The sequence below is a fragment of the Neovison vison genome, chromosome 5 (genome assembly GCF_020171115.1).
Source record: "Neovison vison isolate M4711 chromosome 5, ASM_NN_V1, whole genome shotgun sequence".
Taxonomy (NCBI): Eukaryota; Metazoa; Chordata; class Mammalia; order Carnivora; family Mustelidae; genus Neogale; species Neogale vison.
In genome coordinates this window covers 114,528,693-114,547,862 of record NC_058095.1, presented here as the reverse complement: position 1 = coordinate 114,547,862, position 19,170 = coordinate 114,528,693, and the positions used below count along the sequence as shown (strand labels likewise).

The 19,170-nt window shown below is 39.5% G+C and overlaps 1 protein-coding gene across 1 annotated transcript in view; it reads left to right on the top strand.

Moving 5' to 3' along the window:
* Window positions 1-18,588, top strand: part of WBP4 (WW domain binding protein 4) — a 69,043-nt gene extending 50,455 nt beyond the window's left edge. Inside the window, exon 10 of the mRNA XM_044249832.1 lies at window positions 17,301-18,588. Coding sequence (XP_044105767.1) covers window positions 17,301-17,511 — 211 coding nt within the window. The 3' untranslated portion in view covers window positions 17,512-18,588. The remainder of the gene's footprint in view (window positions 1-17,300) is intronic.
* The last annotated feature ends 582 nt before the right edge of the window (window positions 18,589-19,170 follow it).

Genomic DNA, 19,170 nt, shown 5'->3' with positions numbered 1-19,170 from the left:
ACAATTACTACATTTCAGATAGTGTTTCTGTTTGCTTGGGGCCAACTATTAGATATGACTTGTCAGTTTTCCCAAATTATATTTGGGAGAACATCTCTGTGGACTTTGACAGAGGTTTGGCTGTTGATCTCCTGAGTGCAGCATTTTTGGCCAAAATATCAGTTAGATGGTTCCCTTTGGCCTCCAGGGTGTTAAGTCTGGAATGCCTAGGAACCTTAATAATAGTTACAGCCACTGGCAAAACTATGACGTCTAATACATTTTGGACATATAAGTCATTTTTATTCTCATTTGAAGTAAGGATACCTTGTTGTTTTCATAATATTCCTAAGTCATGAGCTCTCCCCAAGGTATACCAACTGTCAGTATAAACGTGTGTAGCTTTACCCTTGACTAAAATACAAGCTCAAGTAAGGATGTGTAATTCAGCCTCTTGGGCTCAAATAGTTAAAGGTGACGCCTCAGGGACTTCAAAAGGAGTATGCAATAACATGCTAAGCACATTAGTTACCGTTCTTACCCTTTAAATAAGAACAATCAGTAAACCATGAAAAATCTGCATTGGTTAAAGGAGTTTCTTGTAAATTGTCACAGGGAGTCAAAAGGTGAGCTGTCAACATTAAGCAGTCATGAGAGGTTTCATCCGTGAAGGAGCGGAGAATAGCAGGGTCTAACTGCAGTGAGAGTTACATGAGGAGCGTTAGCATAACGATTTCATAGGAGGTGAGCAAGAGTAAGAGGAGAATCCAGAACGGCTTCTGCATGGGGCACAAGGATTCTTAAAGGGAATCCTCTATTTCTTCAGTGGCCTTAACTAAAAAGGCAGTGGCAGAAATGACTCTGAGGCAAGGGGAGGATATCCCTGTGCCACAGCATCTAGTTGTTGGCTTTGACAGCCTGTGGGTCCATGATGGTTCTCATATTCTGGGATCAGTACTCCAAGGGCATTCTGTTCCTTCTTACTTACAAAGGAAAAAAAAGGAAGTTGATAGCGACGATGTCCAAGAGCAAGGGGAGTTATTATTTATTAGGCTTTAACGTTCTCAAAGGCTGTGTATCCATCTTTCCAAATAACAGGGTTATGTTTGCCATTTTTTTAAATAAGGCATATAAAAGTTGAGCCAGAATAGAGAAGTTTGGAGTTCAGTTTTGACAGTAGCCAGCCAGTCCAAGAAAGCTTTTTACCTGGTACTTACTTTTGTGTTTGGGGAAATTCAGGATGCCTTGAAGTCTTTCTGGATCCAGATGTAGTCCTTGCTCTGAGGTCAGGTACCCTACGTGTCCAACCTGAGTTTGAGCAAACTGCAATTTCTCTTTGGAGATTGTACATCTCTTTTTTATTTTTTATTTTTTAAAAAATATTTTATTTATTTATTTATTTGACAGAGATCACAAGTAGGCAGAAAAGCAGGCAGAGAGAGAGGAGGAGGCAAGCTTCCTGCTGAGCAGAGAGCCAGATGCGGGACTCGATCCCAGGATCCTGGGATCATGACCTGAGCTGAAGGCAGAGGTTTTAAACCACTGAGCCACCCAGGCACCCCCGTACGTCTATTTTTTAAGGCCAAAAGTTTTAACAGGTGGATCTCTATCTTCTTGTGAAGAGATTTGAAAAGGGAAGCAATGAAGCATATCATCTACATTTTAGAAATTAGAATCTACAGAAAACCTGATATCCAGATCAACTTCAAAGGTTTGTGAAAAGGAAGGACTGTCTGAAACCCTGGGGAATTACTGTCCAAGTGTACTTCCATGTACTTCTTTTCTTTCCAAATGAAAACAAAAAGACAGTGGCTCTCCCTATCAACTAGAACACTAAAAATGCACTGCATACATCAATTACAATGAAAAATTTCCTTTCATTGGAAATGGTATCAGTAGCATATGGGGGTTAGGACCAGGAGGGTGCCAAGAGAGGAATAGCAATGTTATTTATTGCTTAGAGATACTGGAAGAACCTCCATCCTCAGCCACTGGGTTTGCTCCCAGGTAAAATACATATTACAGGAACTAGGGAAGGGGGATAGTGAGGCCCTGGGCCCTGTAATCTTATATTATGCGTTTGATACCTGAAAGGGCTTCTTTACTTATAGAGTATTGATTAATTATGGGATGAAGTTTTGAGGACTCTATTTGAATTTTAAAGGAAGGTGCACTGTGGATTCTCCAAGTATCATTTGAGGAGCTGTATAGAGGATGGTAGCTGATTCAGTAGGAACAAATAGAAGACGTCAAAGGTCATGTAATTGCCCTGGTTGACTATTTTGATTACTACTCTCAAATTCTAGAATTATTTCCCTCTTTGGGAGAAAGGAAAGCATCTCATGCCAGAATTTCTAAGAAATTTAGGCCCAATAAATGAATAGAGTGCAATAACTAAGGGAAAAAGAGCCTAAACAAAAGGAAATAGATTCAGAGACAGGAACGTTTTGAGGTTTATTAGAGATCTCCGCTGTCTGAGCCATTTTATTACTCCAAGGCAGGGGCAGCTTGGTAGCTGTGGGCTGGATGACAGAGAGTAGCGCTTGTGTCAATTTGGAGAGAGAGATTTGTTCCCAATCTGGAGAGTGATTTCCCCGAAATGATTAAGAGGAAAGAGCCCCTGCAGTTCCTCAGAGCCCCATCATTGGGAATTAGGAGGTCATTAGAAAGACTGACTAAAGGGCTGAAAGTGCCTGGAGAGCTTACATTTATAACAGCCTCCCTTCTCCACCCCTCTGCCCAACTGCCCGGGCTCTTTGCAGTAATAGCAGAAGCTGGGGTTGTTTTTTTTGGTTTTGTGTTTAGGGGCCTTCATTTGCCAGAGTTGAAAATTGATACTTTTAGCAGTCTGTCTTTTAGGTGACTCATCTAGGATGCAGGCAGGCTGGTTTGCCATAGTAACTAAATCTGGAGTGGGCAATTTGTCCTTTTATCCTGGTCGTTTTAAACTAAAGGAGAAATTTCCCAGTTTGGAACATTAATAAACACAAAGTTGAATGCTACCTGGGTAGATTCAGCGTCTAAAGAAAGATCATAATTTTCTTTAAAGACATTTTGGAGTCCCTTGTAATCAACATGAACAGGCTCATCAAGCTTTTGTGTACAAACCTAAATTTTGTTTCAGACAATGGACTTTAGGAAAAGCAACTGTAATTGCTCAGTGGAGATTTCCAACAAGTGTTCCAGTTAGAGGTTTAATTTTCAGGATGTTCTCTAGCTAGTGTCATGCAGTGTTTGCCCTGTTTCTTAAAGCACATGGAATAACGGATATAGATCTGAGAAACCCAAGTGGTAAGTTTGAATACCTGTGTTAAATTCTTCAGCAGACTTACTGAGAGTCCTCAGTCACTTTAGGGAACTAAAACTATGGCTCATAATTCAGCCTTAGTACACCAAACATAAGAAACTTGAGGTTTATTTAGTCCTTAAAAGACTTAAAGAAGCAGGTTTTAGTCAGTTCAGGACAGGAGGGAGCAGCAGAGAGATTAGTAGAAAAGGCAAGTTCAGAGAGAATAGACAAAAATGGTGCCAGAGTTGGGGACTAAGTACAAGATGCGTGCAGACGAAGGTGGGGAGAAAAAGGCCTCAGAAGCCATTTTGGTGCCTTTCAGTTGTTTGTTTGCCTCAGTTGATTCAGAAATAGGATTTTCCAAAAACGCAAACTCCGAATCCTGAAAACATCAGGAAGCCTCAAGAAACTGTTTAAAATAGGCATCCCAGAGATGAAGAGTTTGCCAGACAAATAAAAGGTAAAGAATTCATGACCACTAAACTAGTCCTACAAGAAATGTTAAAAGGGACTCTTTGAGTGGAAAGACAGATCATAAGTGTAGTAAGAAAAGTAGGAAACACAAAAGCAGTGTATCTATAAAATCGATAACGAGATTCACAAAGTAAAAGGATATAAGTCATGAAACCATATATTTCGAATGTGGGGGGAAGGAGAAGGGTAAAGAATGGGTTCAAATTTAAGTGACCATCAACTTCATATAAACTGCTGTATGCTAAAAATGTTATTTACAAACCTAATGGTAACCACAATTCAAAAACCAGTAACAGATAGTCAAAGAACAAAGAGAAGGGAACCCAAGTATATCACTTAGGCCAACTAATCAGAGAAGAGAAAAAAAGAAGAAAGGAACAAAATGGCAATAAATAAATTGTGGTAATTACTTTGAATGCAAATGGACTGAAACTCCAGTCAAAAGACATAGAATGTCAGAATGGATAAAAAGCAAGACCCATCCATATGCTGCCTACAGGGCGTTCATTTCAGACCTAAAAACACTTTCTAAATGAACATAAGGAGAGGGAAAAACGTCTGTCATGCAAATGGATGTCAAAAGAAAGCCCAGGTGGCAATACTTAGACAAAATATACCTTCTTTTAGAAAAAAAATAGACTGTAGGGGTACCTGAGTGGCTCAGCTGTTAATTGGCTGCCTTTGGCTCAGGTCATGATCCAAGAGTCCTGGGATCGAACCCCGCATCAGTCTCCCTGCTCCATGGGAAGCCTGCTTTTCCCTCTTCTGCTCCCCCTGATTGTGTTCGCTCTCTTGCTGTGTCTCTCCCTGTGAAGAGAAAAATAAATAAATTTTTTTAAAAAGTAACAAGAGACAAAGAAGGATATTATATGATAATAAAGGGGATGATCCAATAAGAAGATAAAGCTGTTGCAAATATTTATGCACCTCCCAAAACTATCAGGAAGTAATAGAAAATTTATTTATTTAGGGCGCCTGGGTGGCTCAGTGGGTTAAGCCACTGCCTTCGGCTCAGGTCATGATCTCAGGGTCCTGGGATCGAGTCCCGCATCGGGCTCTCTGCTCAGCAGAGAGCCTGCTTCCCTCTCTCTCTCTGCCTGCCTCTCCGTCTACTTGTGATTTCTCTCTGTCAAATAAATAAATAAAATCTTTTTAAAAAATTTTAAAAAAATTTTAAAAAAAGAATATTTATTTTTAATAAATGTTATTTTTTATAAACATATATATATATATATTTTTTTTTTTTAGTTTATTTGACAGACAGAGATCACAAGCAGGCAGAGAGGCAGGCAGAGAGAGAGAGAGGAGGAAGCAGGCTCCCCGCTGAGCAGAGAGGCAGACGCGGGACTCGATCCCAGGACCCCGAGATCACGACCCGAGCCGAAGGCAGCGGCCCAACCCACTGAGCCACCCAGGCACCCCTATAAATCCCCAGGGGTACAGATCTGTGAATCGCCAGATTTACACACTTCACAGCACTCACCAAAGCACCTACCCTCCGCAATGTCCATAACCCCACCCCCCTTCTCCCAACCCCCCTCCCCCCAGCAACCCTCAGTTTGTTTTGTGAGATTAAGAGTCACTTATGGTTTGTCTCCCTCCCAATCCCATCTTGTTTCGTTGATTCTTCTCCTACCCACTTAAGCCCCCATGTAGCATCACCACTTCCTCATATCAGGGAGATCATATGATAGTTGTCTTTCTCCGCTTGACTTATTTCGCTAAGCATGATACCCTCTAGTTCCATCCACGTTGTCGCAAATGGCAAGATTTCATTTCTTTTGATGGCTGCATAGTATTCCATTGTGTATATATACCACATCTTCTTGATCCATTCATCTGTGGATGGACATCTAGGTTCTTTCCATAGTTTGGCTATTGTGGACATTGCTGCTATAAACATTCAGGTGCACATGCCCCTTTGGATCACTACGTTTGTATCTTTAGGGTAAATACCCAGTAGTGCAATTGCTGGGTCATAGGACTGTTCTATTTTCAACATTTTGAGGAACCTCCATGCTGTTTTCCAGAGTGGTTGCACCAGCTTGCATTCCCACCAACAGTGTAGGAGGCTTCCCCTTTCTCCGCATCCTCGCCAGCATCTGTCATTTCCTGACTTGTTGATTTTAGACATTCTGACTGGTGTGAGGTGATATCTCATTGTGGTTTTGATTTGTATTTCCCTGATGCCGAGTGATATGGAGCACTTTTTCATGTGTCTGTTGGCCATCTGGATGTCTTCTTTGCAGAAATGTCTATTCATGTCGTCTGCCCATTTCTTGATTGGATTATTTGTTTTTTGGGTGTTGAGTTTGCTAAGTTGGATTATTTGTTTTTTGGGTGTTGAGTTTGCTAAGTTCTTTATAGATTTTGGACACTAGTCCTTTATCTGATGTGTCGTTTGCAAATATCTTCTCCCATTCTGTCAGTTGTCTTTTGATTTTGTTAACTGTTTCCTTTGCTGTGCAAAAGCTTTTGATCTTGATGAAATCCCAATAGTTCATTTTTGCCCTTGCTTCCCTTGCCTTTGGCGATGTTCCTAGGAAGATGTTGCTGCGGCTGACTTCGAAGAGGTTGCTGCCTGTGTTCTCCTCAAGGATTTTGATGGATTCCTTTCTCACATTGAGGTCCTTCATCCATTTTGAGTCTATTTTTGTGTGTGGTGTAAGGAAATGGTCCAATTTCATTTTTCTGCATGTGGCTGTCCAATTTTCCCAGCACCATTTATTGAAGAGGCTGTCTTTTTTCCATTGGACATTCTTTCCTGCTTTGTCGAAGATTAGTTGACCATAGAGTTGAGGGTCTATTTCTGGGCTCTCTATTCTGTTCCATTGATCTATGTGTCTGTTTTTGTGCCAATACCATGCTGTCTTGATGATGACAGCTTTGTAATAGAGCTTGAAGTCCGGAATTGTGATGCCGCCAACTTTGGCTTTCTTTTTCAATATTCCTTTGGCTATTCGAGGTCTTTTCTGGTTCCATATAAATTTTAGGATTATTTGTTCCATTTCTTTGAAAAAGATGGATGGATGGATGGTACTTTGATAGGAATTGCATTAAATGTGTAGATTGCTTTAGGTAGCATAGACATTTTCACAATATTTATTTTTCCAATCCAAGAGTATGGAACATTTTTCCATTTCTTTGTGTCTTCCTCAATTTCTTTCATGAGTACTTTATAGGTTTCTGAGTATAGATTCTGTGCCTCTTTGGTTAGGTTTATTCCTAGGTATCTTATGGTTTGGGGTGCAATTGTAAATGGGATTGCCTCCTTAATTTCTCTTTCTTCTGTCTTGTTGTTGGTGTAGAGAAATGCAACTGATTTCTGTGCATTGATTTTATATCCTGACACTTTACCGAATTCCTGTACAAGTTCTAGCAGTTTTGGAGTGGAGTCTTTTGGGTTTTCCACATAGAGTATCATATCATCTGCGAAGAGTGATAGTTTGACTTCTTCTTTGCCGATTTGGATGCCTTTAATTTCCTTTCATTGTCTGATTGCTGAGGCTAGGACTTCTAGTACTATGTTGAATAGCAGTGGTGATAATGGACATCCCTGCCGTGTTCCTGACCTTAGCGGAAAAGCTTTCAGTTTTTCTCCATTGAGAACGATATTTGCAGTGGGTTTTTCATAGATAGCTTTGATGATATTGAGGTATTTGCCCTGTATCCCTACACTTTGAAGAGTTTTGATCAGGAAGGGATGCTGTACTTTGTCAAATGCTTTTTCAGCATCTATTGAGAGTATCATATGGTTCTTGTTCTTTCTTTTATTGAAGTGTTGTATCACATTGACTGATTTGCTGATGTTGAACCAACCTTGCAGCCCTGGAATAAATCCCACTTGGTCGTGGTGAATAATCCTTTTAATGTACTGTTGAATCCTATTGGCTAGTATTTTGGTGAGAATTTTCCCATCTGTGTTCATCAAGGATATTGGTCTATAGCTCTCTTTTTTGATGGGATCCTTGTCTGGTTTTGGGATCAAGGTAATGCTGACCTCATAAAATGAGTTTGGAAGTTTTCCTTCCATTTCTGTTTTTTGGAACAGTTTCAGGAGAATAGGAATTAGTTCTTCTTTAAATGTTTGGTAGAATTCCCCCGGGAAGCCGTCTGGTCCTGGGCTTTTGTTTGTTTGGAGATTTTTTTTTTTCCAATTTATTTATTTTCAGAAAAACAGTATTCATTATTTTTTCACCACACCCAGTGCTCCATGCAAGCTGTGCCTTCTATTATACCCACCACCTGGTACCCCAACCTCCCACCCCCCCGCCACTTCAAACCCCTCAGATTGTTTTTCAGAGTCCATAGTCTCTCATGGTTCACCTCCCCTTCCAATTTACCCAAAAGCACATACCCTCCCCAATGTCCATAACCGTACCCCCCTTCTCCCAACCCCCCTCCCCCCAGCAACCCTCAGTTTGTTTTGTGAGATTAAGAGTCACTTATGGTTTGTCTCCCTCCCTATCCCATCTTGTTTCATGGATTCTTCTCCTACCCACTTAAGCCCCCATGTTGCATCACCACTTCCTCATATCAGGGAGATCATATGATAGTTGTCTTTCTCCACTTGACTTATGTTTGGAGATTTTTAATGACTGTTTCAATCTCCTTACTGGTTATGGGTCTGTTCAGGTTTTCTGTTTCTCCTTGGTTCAATTTTGGTAGTTTATACTTCTCTAGGAATGCATCCATTTCTTCCAGATTATCTTTTGTGGGTTTTTTTTTTTAAGATTTTTATTTTTTTATTTGACAGAGAGAGAGATCACAAGAAGGCAGAGAGACAGGCGGGGGGGGGGAAGCAGGCTCCCTGCTGAGTAGAGAGCCCAATGCGGGGCTTGATCCCAGGACCCTGAGATAATGGCTTGAGCCGAAGGCGGATGCTTTACTCACTGAACCACCCAGGTGCCCCTCTTCCAGATTATCTAATTTGTTGGCATATAGTTTGCTCATAATATGTTCTTATAATTGTTTGTATTTCTTTGGTGTTAGTTGTGATCTTTCATTCATGATTTTATTTATTTTGGTCCTTGCTCTTTCCTTTTTGATAAGTCTGGTCAGGGGTTTATCAAACTTACTAATTCTTTCAAAGAACCAGCTCCTAGTTCTGTTGTTCTGTTCTACTGTTCTTTTGGTTTTTATTTCATTGATTTCTGTTCTGATCTTTATTATTTTTCTTTTCCTGCTGGATTTAGTCTTTACTTGCTGTTCTTTATCCAGCTCCTTTAGGTGTAGGGTTAGGTTGTGTTTTTGAAACCTTTCTTGTTTCTTGAGAAAGGCTTGTATTGCTGTATACTTTCCTCTTAGGACTGCCTTTGCTGCATCATCAAAGATTTTGAACAGTTGTGTTTTCATTTTCATTTGTTTCCATGAATTTTTAAAATTCTTCTTTAATTTCCTGGTTGACCCATTCATTCTTTAGTAGGATGCTCTTGAGCTTCCATGTATTTGAGTTCTTTCTAACTTTCCCCTTCTGATTGAGTTCTAGCTTCAAAGCATTGTGGTCCAAAAATACGCAGGGAATGATCCCAATCTTTTGGCACCAGTTGGGACCTAATTTATGACTCAGGATGTGATCTGTTCTGGAGAATGTTCCATGTATACTAGAGAAGAATGTGTTTTCTTGCTTTGGGATGGAATGATCTGAATATATCTATGAAGTCCATCTAGTCCAGTGTGTCATTTAAAGCCCTGATTATCTTGTTGCTCTTCTGCGTAGGTGCTCTGTCCATTTTGATGATGGGGATGTTAAAGTCCCCTACTATTATTGTCGATGTGTTTCTTTGATTTTGTTCTTAATCTCTCTTTGCTTAATTGGTTTATATAATTGGCTGCTCCCATGTTAGAGGCATAGATATTTAAAATTGTTAGATCTTCTTGCTGGACAGACCCTTTAAGTATGATATAGTATCCTTCCTCATTTCTTATTATAGTTTTTGGTTTAAAATCTAATTTGTCTGATAATAAGGATTGCCACCCCAGTTTTCTTTTGATGTCTGTTAGCATGGTGAATGGTTTTCCACTCCCTCACTTTAAAATATGGAGGTGTCTTTGGGTCTAAAATGAGTCTCTTGCAGACAGCATATAGATGGGTCTTATTCTTTTTATCCAATTTGATACCCTGTGCCTCTTTGGGGGCATTTAGCCCATTTACATTCAGGATAATTATTGAAAGGTATGAATATAGTGCCATTATATTGTCTATAAGGTGACTGTTACTGTATATTGTCTCTCTACCTTTCTGGTTTACGTTCATTTTAGGCTCTCTCTTTGCTTAGACGACCCCTTTCAATATTTCCTGTAGGGCTGGTTTAGTATTTGCAAATTCTTTCAGTTTTTGTTTGTCCTGGAAGATTTTTATCTCTCCTTCTATTTTCAGTGACAGCCTAGCTGGATATAGTATTCATGCTGCCTGTTTTTCTCGATTAGTGCTCTGAATAGATCGTGCCAGTACTTTCTGGCCTGTTAGGTCTCTGTGGATAGGTCTGCTGCTAGTCTAATGTTTCTAATGTTATAGGTCGGGACCTCTTGTCCCTCGCTGCTTTCAGAATTTTCTCTCTGACCCTGAGACTTGTAAGTTTTAATATTAGATGACGGGTGTTGACCTATTTTTACTGATTTTGGGGGTGGGGATTCATTGTGCCTCCTGGATTTTGATGCCTGTTTCCTTCCCCAAATTAGGGAAGTTCTCCACTGTAATTTGCTCCAATATACCTTCTGCCTCCCTCTCTCTTTCTTCTTCTTCTGGGATCCCAATTATTCTAATATTGTTTCATCTTATGGTATCACTTATCTCTCGAATTCTCCCCTCATGATCCAGTAGTTGTTTGTCTCTCTTTTTCTCGGCTTTTTTATTCTCCATCATTTGGTCTTCTATATCACTAATTCTCTCCTCTGCCTCATTTATCTTAGCAGTTAGAGCCTCCATTTTTTTTTTATTGGAACTCATTAATAGCCTTTTTTATTTCAACTTGGTTAGATTTTAGTTCTTTTATTTCTCCAGAAAGTGATTCTCTAGTATCTTCTTTGCTTTTTTGAAACCCAACTAGTATCTTTATAATTGTCATTCTGAACTCTAGTTCTGAGATCTTACCAATGTCTGTATTGATAGGTCCCTGGCATTCAGTACTGCGTCCTGCTCATTTTTTTTTTTTGAGTTGAGTTTTTCCGTTTTGTCATTTTGTGTTTTCATTTTCATTTGTTTAGTAAGAGTAAGAAAACAAAATGCTAAAATGGTAACAACGGCCCCAGAAAAATATTATCTAAACAAATCAGAAGAGACCTAAAAGCAGGGGAAAATGGGAGAAAAAAAAGAATATGATTAGACTGGTGAATAGAACAGAACCACACACTAGATTTGGGGTATTTTGGTCTGTTAGAAGAAACTGCCTCCCAAAATTTTAAAGAAAGAGAAACATACATATATACAAAAATAAGGGTAAATATGATGGAGGGATGGAATGTGACTGTAAAGATGAAAATTAAAAAAGATTTTTTAAAAGGAACTGATAAGTTGGTTGAAAAAAGACCTTTTAAAAATGTGATTAGGCCAGAATAGAACAAAGCCATACACTAGATTTAGGGTATATTTTAGTCTGTTAGAAGAAACTGTATCCCAAAATTTTAAAGAAAGAAAAATTTATATATATACACACAAAAATGTGGTTAAATAAATGAAAGGATAGAGTATAAAAAATGAAAATTTAAAAAGATTTCTAAATATTAGAAAATAAGAGGTTGGTTGACAAAGGAAGAAAAATTCAAAGAAAAAAATAGAAAAAAAAAGAAAATTAGAAAAATTAACTTTGAAAGACTAAAGAATTATGGGAAAACCATGAATTCTATGTGCTGTATTCACCAGCACTGGAATTATGCAGTTCTCATTGATTGGTAAACTTGGTCTTGGTTGGATGTTCTTGCTGATATTCTGTGGGAGGGGCCTGTTGCAGTGATTTTCAAATGTCTGCCCCAGGTGGAATTGCACCACCCTTGTCTGGGGCCAGGCTAAGTAATCTGCTTGGGTTTGCTTTAGGGAGCTTTTGTTCCCTGGAGGCTTTCCGCACAGCTTTGGAGGACAGGAATGAAAATGACAGCCTCCCAGTCTCTGGCCCCAGAGGAGCTCAGAATTCAAGGTCCCTCTTAGTGAGCCCTCAGAGAAAAGCAGTCAGTTACTCCTGTCTCCCTGGTCTCCAGCCACACTCCATGCTCACCCGGCCTGTGACCGAGCATTTCTGTCTCTGGCACACGACCCCATTTGGAGTTTCCAAAGCCAGCAGATTGCTGTGGTACACTCCCATGCCACTCCTCCCCAGGGAGGAAAGGGAATCTCCCCAGATGTGCCACTTGTGGGGTCCCTGCTTAAAGAGTAGTGGTCCAACTGTGCCACAGATCAGTTTATGGCATCCCGGAGCCAAGAGCCCACTCCTCAGGTCTGTCTTTGCAGCCGGCTTCCTGACTTCAATACTTGGGAGCTCTGGCACACTCAAGTACCCCTGGTCTTTCTGTGACCCTGAGGGTCCTGAGACCACACTGTTCCCCCAAGGGTCCCACCCCTTGCTTAGGCACTGGAGCAGTGTCCACCTGTGGAGCAGACTTCTAAAAGTTCTGATTTTGTCCTCTGCTGCTTTATCACTTGCCGGTAGTTGGCTCACAGAGGCTCCCTCCCACCATGGTCTATCTTCCCAAATATTGCCTCAGATTCACCTCTCCACATGTGCTGCCTTCCAGAGAGTGGTTGATTTTCTGTTCATAGAATTGTTGCTATTCTTTTCTTCAATCTCCTGTTGAGTTTGTAGGTATTCAGAATGGTTCGATAACTATCTAGCTGAATTCCTGGGACCAGACAAAATTAAGGACTCCTACTGCTCCACCATCTTGGTTTTCCCCTTCCCAGTCATAGCCTTCCAATTTAAATTTGAATGAAACAAGTTTGGAGATTTCAGAGTTCCCCATAATGCCACTGAAGTTCAGATTTACTTTTGATTAAGTTGATCTATTTAGTTATAAATATGGATGCATAGGGACGATAGATTTTAAACAAAACATCCCAGAAAGTTGTAGAGGACATTGGGGGTGAGGGAGCACCTTCAAGCATTTTGATGACTGGCCTCCCATTTCTTAGAGACTTTTCCCTAGAGCAGCGAAAATTTCTAAACAGCACAGTTTCAACAGTAACAGTCTGGTTCCAAAAATGAGTCAGACTGAATGCTAGAACTCTTTCAGTAGGCACAGAGTCTGGATCCAGACAGGAGTTGGGCCAAAGACCAGCATCGGAACAGTCCAAGTCCTAATAGGAGTCAGACCGAAGGCCAAAGAAGTTATTGCTAGAGATGTAAAAACAAGAAAAACCCAAGGCCTTAAAACAATCCCAAATGAAGCCTGGGGAGCTTGAACACAAAACATGGCACTCAAAATCCAGGAGAAAACCTACCTTTAAATTCCCAGGTTGGAGAGTAAGCTGCAAATTCACTTGGCTCTGTAGGTACCATCATGTCTTTGCTCACCCAACAAAGTTGCTGAGGATCTTCACTGGATCCCATTTCTGATCACCAAATAGTATTAACCTTAAAAATAAAACTGTCCATTATTTTATCAGCAAAAATGGATTTACTCACGAATAGCAGAGGATTCCAGTCCAGAACAAATAATGTAGGACAAAACCATAGGCTAATCTGCAGAAGGAAGGCGAGGAATGCCCTTTTATAGACAAAAGTGGGATGTTAGGAAAGCTATTACAAACAAAAAAGTCCACTGGAGTAAACTGGCAAGTGGACATATAGTGGCTTTCCATTGGCTGAGTGAGATGTGACCATCTCTCATTGGCTGGATTGTTCCTGGGGGAGGAGGAAAGCCTTTCTTCCTCCTGCTGGGATAGCAAAGTGGTATCTGTGTGTAAGGTCCCTCTTTTCCTGTTGGGTCTGGAATTGAGGAGTAATAGGGTTTGAGAGCTTGCCCTGCTGGCCTCCTGACTCCATTCTAAATGAGGTTTCCTTTTATTAATTTTCACATTTTTAAATCTACACTGGGGAGGGCGTGGGTTGTTTGTTCTACCTTTATTACATTGTGTTCAGATACTATAACCTTTACAGTTCTTGCATTTTGAATTTGGAAATGATTGTGGTTTTGTAGAAGTGCTTATGTAATTATTTTTGTAACTGTCCCAGAATTACTTGAACAGGCGTTTCTCTGGAAGATGTTAACTTGCAGGCTCTTGCCTTTTCTTTCAAATACAAACTTCTTTCTTGTTAATATGTCATAATATATCCTGCCTCACTGCCACTTCTGTTAACCTCCACTGGTTCCTAGAACCATCATTTCACAGAATGGAACCCTTCTCTGTCTTATCTTTCCCATAATCCCACGTAAGAAGCAGTACTTACAGGGGTGACTTGATGGGTCAGTTGGTTAAGTGACTGCCTTTGGCTTGGGTCATGATCCCAGGATCCTGGGACAAGCCCCACATCAGCTCCCTGCTCTGAGGGGCACCTGCTTCTCCCCCTCCCTCTGCCTGCGGCTTCCCCTTCTTTTCTCTTCAAATAAATAAATAAAATCTTTTTTAAAAAAAAAGGAAAAATAAAAAACATTACAGCTTGATCACTCTACCAGAATATAATATAAAGCACTAAGATTCAAGTAAAATACATGACTCTCACATCAAAGTTTCTTGAATACATAGTCATTTTTCCAGTGACCAACTCTACTATTCTTCATTCATCAAGCATCTCTCTCCTGGTTAATAAAATTACTTACTTTCACTTGGAGGCAGATTGGTCTAGGGGAAAGAATATAAATTTTAAGTCTGACACACCTGGATTTTATTCCAAGCTCTGCCACTTCCATAAGTTCGATTGACCAAGTTATTTAATATCTTTAAACCTCAGTTCCTCTCCTCTAATAAAAGAAGAGAAAGCCAAGAGTTAGTACTCCCATCAGCTGCAGGGGCTACTAGCTACTAGCACCATTGTTGGCAATCTAAGAGAAAATAGGGAAGTAGGCAGAGCAAACAAAAAGGCTTTAACATGCAGTTTTAATACAGTAAATCAAAGTTTTAGAAGGCATATGTTTTCAAAACAAATCAGATTTAAGACCTGTTCCAGTGAGAATCCGTATTTTCTGCATTCCCTTATCAGATTTTGAGGAAATGTCTATCACATTATAATCTACTAAGATAGATTCTTCCTCAAGCAGAAGTTTTGTTTTAGTTTTGAACTGCCTATTACTAGTTTGAAATGTTATTTTTGTACTTAACATTCTCTGTTTTTGTTTTGTTTGCAATCCTGGCGAATTTCTAACTATTTTTACATTTTAAAAAAAAATAGGAGCACACCTGGCTGGCTCAGTTGTTAAAGCATGCGACTCTTGATCTTGGGGTTGTGAGTTCAGTCCCCGCATTAAGTTTAGAGCTGATTTTTTTTTTTTTTTTTTAAGATTTATTTGACAGAGAAATAGAGAAAGCACAAGTAAGCAGAGCTGCAGGCAGAGGGAGAGAGAGGAGCAGGCTCTCCCCTGAGATGCTCTTGGCTGAGCAGGGAGTACGATGTGGGGCTCGACCCCAGAACCCTGGAATCAAGACCTGAGCTGAAGGCAGCCACTCAACCAACTGAGCCACCAAGCACCCCTAGAGCTGACTTTTTACTTAAGATTTTATTTATGTGAGAGAGAGAGAGCACAAGCAGGGTGAGAGGCAGAGGGAGAAGCAGACTCCCTGCTGAGCAGGGAGCTCGACTCAGGGCTTGATCAATATACTTACATCCCTGTAAGTATATTGACCTAAGCTGAAGGGAGATGCTTAACCAACTGAGCCACCCAGGTGCCCCAAGATAACTTTTTTTTAAAAGATTTTATTTTTAAGTAATTACTATGCCTAGAAACCTACTTTTTTAAACCTTTGTATTTATTCATGTATATGTAGGATGGGACATAAAAAAAAATCTTGCAGTACTATTGCTTTAGATCTTTCTAGATAGTCTTTCTGTGAGGGAATCAAATTTGTTATCATGTACTTTTAAGATAATTGGACCAAATAGGCATATATTGTTAAGTCTTAGCCAACACAAACAAATGGAAAGATACTCCATTATCATGGATTGGGAGAAATAATATTGTTAAAATGTCTATACTACCCAGAGCAACCTACTACAGATACAGTGTAATCCCTATCAAAATACCAACAATTATCATATGGTTTCACTTATTTGTGGAGCATAACAAATAACAAGGAGGACATAGGGAGATGGGGAGGAGAAGGAGATGAGTGAAATTGGAAGGGGAGATGAACCATTAGAGACTATGGAAAATAATCTGAGGGTTTTGAAGGGGCGGGGGTGGGAGGTTGGGGGACCCAGGTGGTGGGTATTATGGAGGGCACATATGGCATGGAGCACTGGGTGTGGTGCATAAACAATGAATTCCATTAGGCTGAAAAGAAATTAATTTAAAAAAAAAAAAGACGACTAAAGCTGGAGGTATCACAACCCCAGATTTCAAGACCTACTACAAAGCTATAGTGATCAAAATAGTATGGTACTGGCACAAAAATAGACACAGATCAAGGGAACAGAGTAGAGAACACAGAAATAAACCCACGTTTATATGGTCAGTCTATAACAAATACAATCTTTTGGTTTCAAGTGATAGAAACTTAAATTACTTTAAATAAAAAAGGCTAATAATTCAGAGGTTCTTAGGAAGATTCTACCTACCAAGCTATGGGTACGGCAAGAATTGGGCTGAGTCTCAGGAGTTACTGGAGTAATGAAATATTGACCGTATTCTCTGTCTGTCCCCCGCTTTGCTGCTTTTCTCTGTAAGCCAACTATATTCTCAGTCGTTGCAGAATTCCTTTAAATAGGAGGAGATGTAGTTCCCCACAGATTTTATACTCTTAGCCACTACAGAATTAAACATAATGATCTTTCTTGGCCGTGTCAAAAAGCTAATGGGTAGAACTGATGGGGGTGGCATGAAGTAGTTGCTCTTTCAGGGACCAATTAACTGTGGAGAGGGTGGGGTACTATCATAGATTCATGTTTATAAGGTACCAATGTCTAGACTAGTAAGCTAATTATTTTTACTAACCACGTGGGTGGTTGAAGGACTACTTCTTAGAAAAAGAGTACTAGGCAAAAGGCCTGTAGAGTCACCTACCATAGGATGGTGGTGGGATCCTATGGTTTTCACCATGTGCTATGTAAGCCCCCCAGAGTCCTTGTCAACAGTTTATGGCAAGATTGGCTTCCACAAATAACTTATCCATCTTTGTAACATGTACTGCTGGTCATGAATAAGCACAAACATTGCCTTAGATGATACATGCTCTGTGCAGTAGGAATAAAAAAATAGATGAAACTCCCAGACATGTAGCCACCTAAGTAAGTATTCTTTATCTTAAATAATACTATAAAATGTGTATCTTTAAGTAGTTGCCTACTTTGAAATGATTTTTAACCTCTCACTGTCATTAGAAAGATGATCTTGGGCCTTTAGTAGACTCGGAGGTTATGTAAAAGTTTGTCTTAAGTCTGTCAGATAATGGTTTTATTTTTACTTCTTGTTTCAGTGAGGAGGTAGATTTGGAACTTCCGAGCACCGAAAATGAATATGTGTCAACTTCAGAACCTGATATTGGTGGGCAACCCAAAGTAATATTTAAAGAAAAAACAGTCACTTCTCTTGGAGTCATGGCAGATGGAGTGGCCCCAGTCTTTAAGAAGAGAAGACTTGAAAATGGAAAATCTAGAAATTTAAGGCAACGAGGTGATGATCAATAATTATAAAAGAGCTTTTTGTACTTCCTCTTTGGACAGCATGGAGACTATACATCTTGAAGCTCCTCTGTGTTTGTTTAAATGCTAAAAATTTAGATTTATTCTAAATGTATTTTATGTGAATCTAAAATAAATCTTTTTTCATGTGAAACTTATTTTTGCTCCTAAAATGGAAGCCTACCACATTTCATTGTAATACAGTGTATTATGTTCAGTGTCTAAAAATTGCTAATTATGACATAATATAAGATGCTATGTATCTGTTATTTAAAACATGGAAAAGCAAGGCCTTTATTCCATTCTTACTCAAAAGCACATTCTTACCCTGCACTGAAAATGCATTACTTTTGCACACTGATACTAACTTATCCAAGGCATAAGAATCAGACCGCATAAGAGAAAATTCAGTCACATGATGGTTCAGTTTTGAGGATCCTGTCAGAAGGCTGATGGAGAAAGTGTATGTGTGTTAGCTTAGCATACTCTGTTTAAGGTCAAGGGCCAAAGAACAGGACTGCTACTCAGGTACTTCAAGTGTTAATGCTTAATATGGAATGAAAATTGGACCAAAGTTAGAAGTGTGTATTTTCCCAGTTCAGTTCAAAGCAACAAGCATTGCTTAAACATTACTTTAAGCTAGGCATTACGCTAGAGCTGAAGATACAAAGATGAAAGAGACTTATCTCTGTTCTTTATGACTTCCCATGCTAGCACAGTCAATCCTGCAGTCATGTACTCTGTTTAGCAGCCTTATATGTACTGGAAAATAATTTTTAAGGCTTATTTAAAGCTATATAGATGAAAGCTTAAAAAAAATAGTGTGTCTCTGGCTTCAGTAAAGTTTTTAGTGTTCCCTTAGACAAATGGGAAATGTCTTTCTAGTTAAATTTCTTGAGAAGTAGAATTTTCTTATTTTATGCATTTGAAGTAGGTTTCTTCCCTTTATTACTCCAAATTCTTAAAATTATATTTTTATAAATTGTACAGTATTTAACATTTGGTAGTAAATATTTGTCTTTTTAAGTTTACTAGTGTACATGTAAGAAAATGATAGCTTATTAAAAATGTTATAAAAAATAATATTGGGTTTTTTTCCTTCTGATACTCAATAGAGTCAATATAGCTTTGGTGAAGCAGTATTTAGAGATTTGTCTTTATATTCGGTCGACTTATTTGGATATTTCGTGAATATATAGCATTATGAAGAAATGTTTTAAATTCTGAGTAGCCCATTTGTCATCTACCTAACCAGAGAATTTGGTGCTCAGTTGGAGAAAGCATGAAAACCATAAATGAAATGCTGCTTCATGTTACCCCCATTTAGCTCATACAAAAAGTGCAAAGAACACAACTTATCATCGGGGGCTTGGGAAGATGGTGGCATAGGAGGCCCCTGAGCTCTCCCTATCCCACATTTACAACTAGATATCATCTACATCCAAGTCAATAAACAGGAGAACAATCCAAAGACTGGCAGAACAGACTCCACAACTAACCACAGAGAAGGAACTGCATCTGAAAGATTAGGAAAGTTAGAAAGGCAGAGGGAGGCTGCCATGGGATGGAGGCAGCTGTGCCTCGGGAGAGGGCAGAGAAATGGGCCCTGGCATCAGGGAGCTCGCATGGGGGAAGTTAATCCCCATAAGGTTTGGCTTTAAAAAT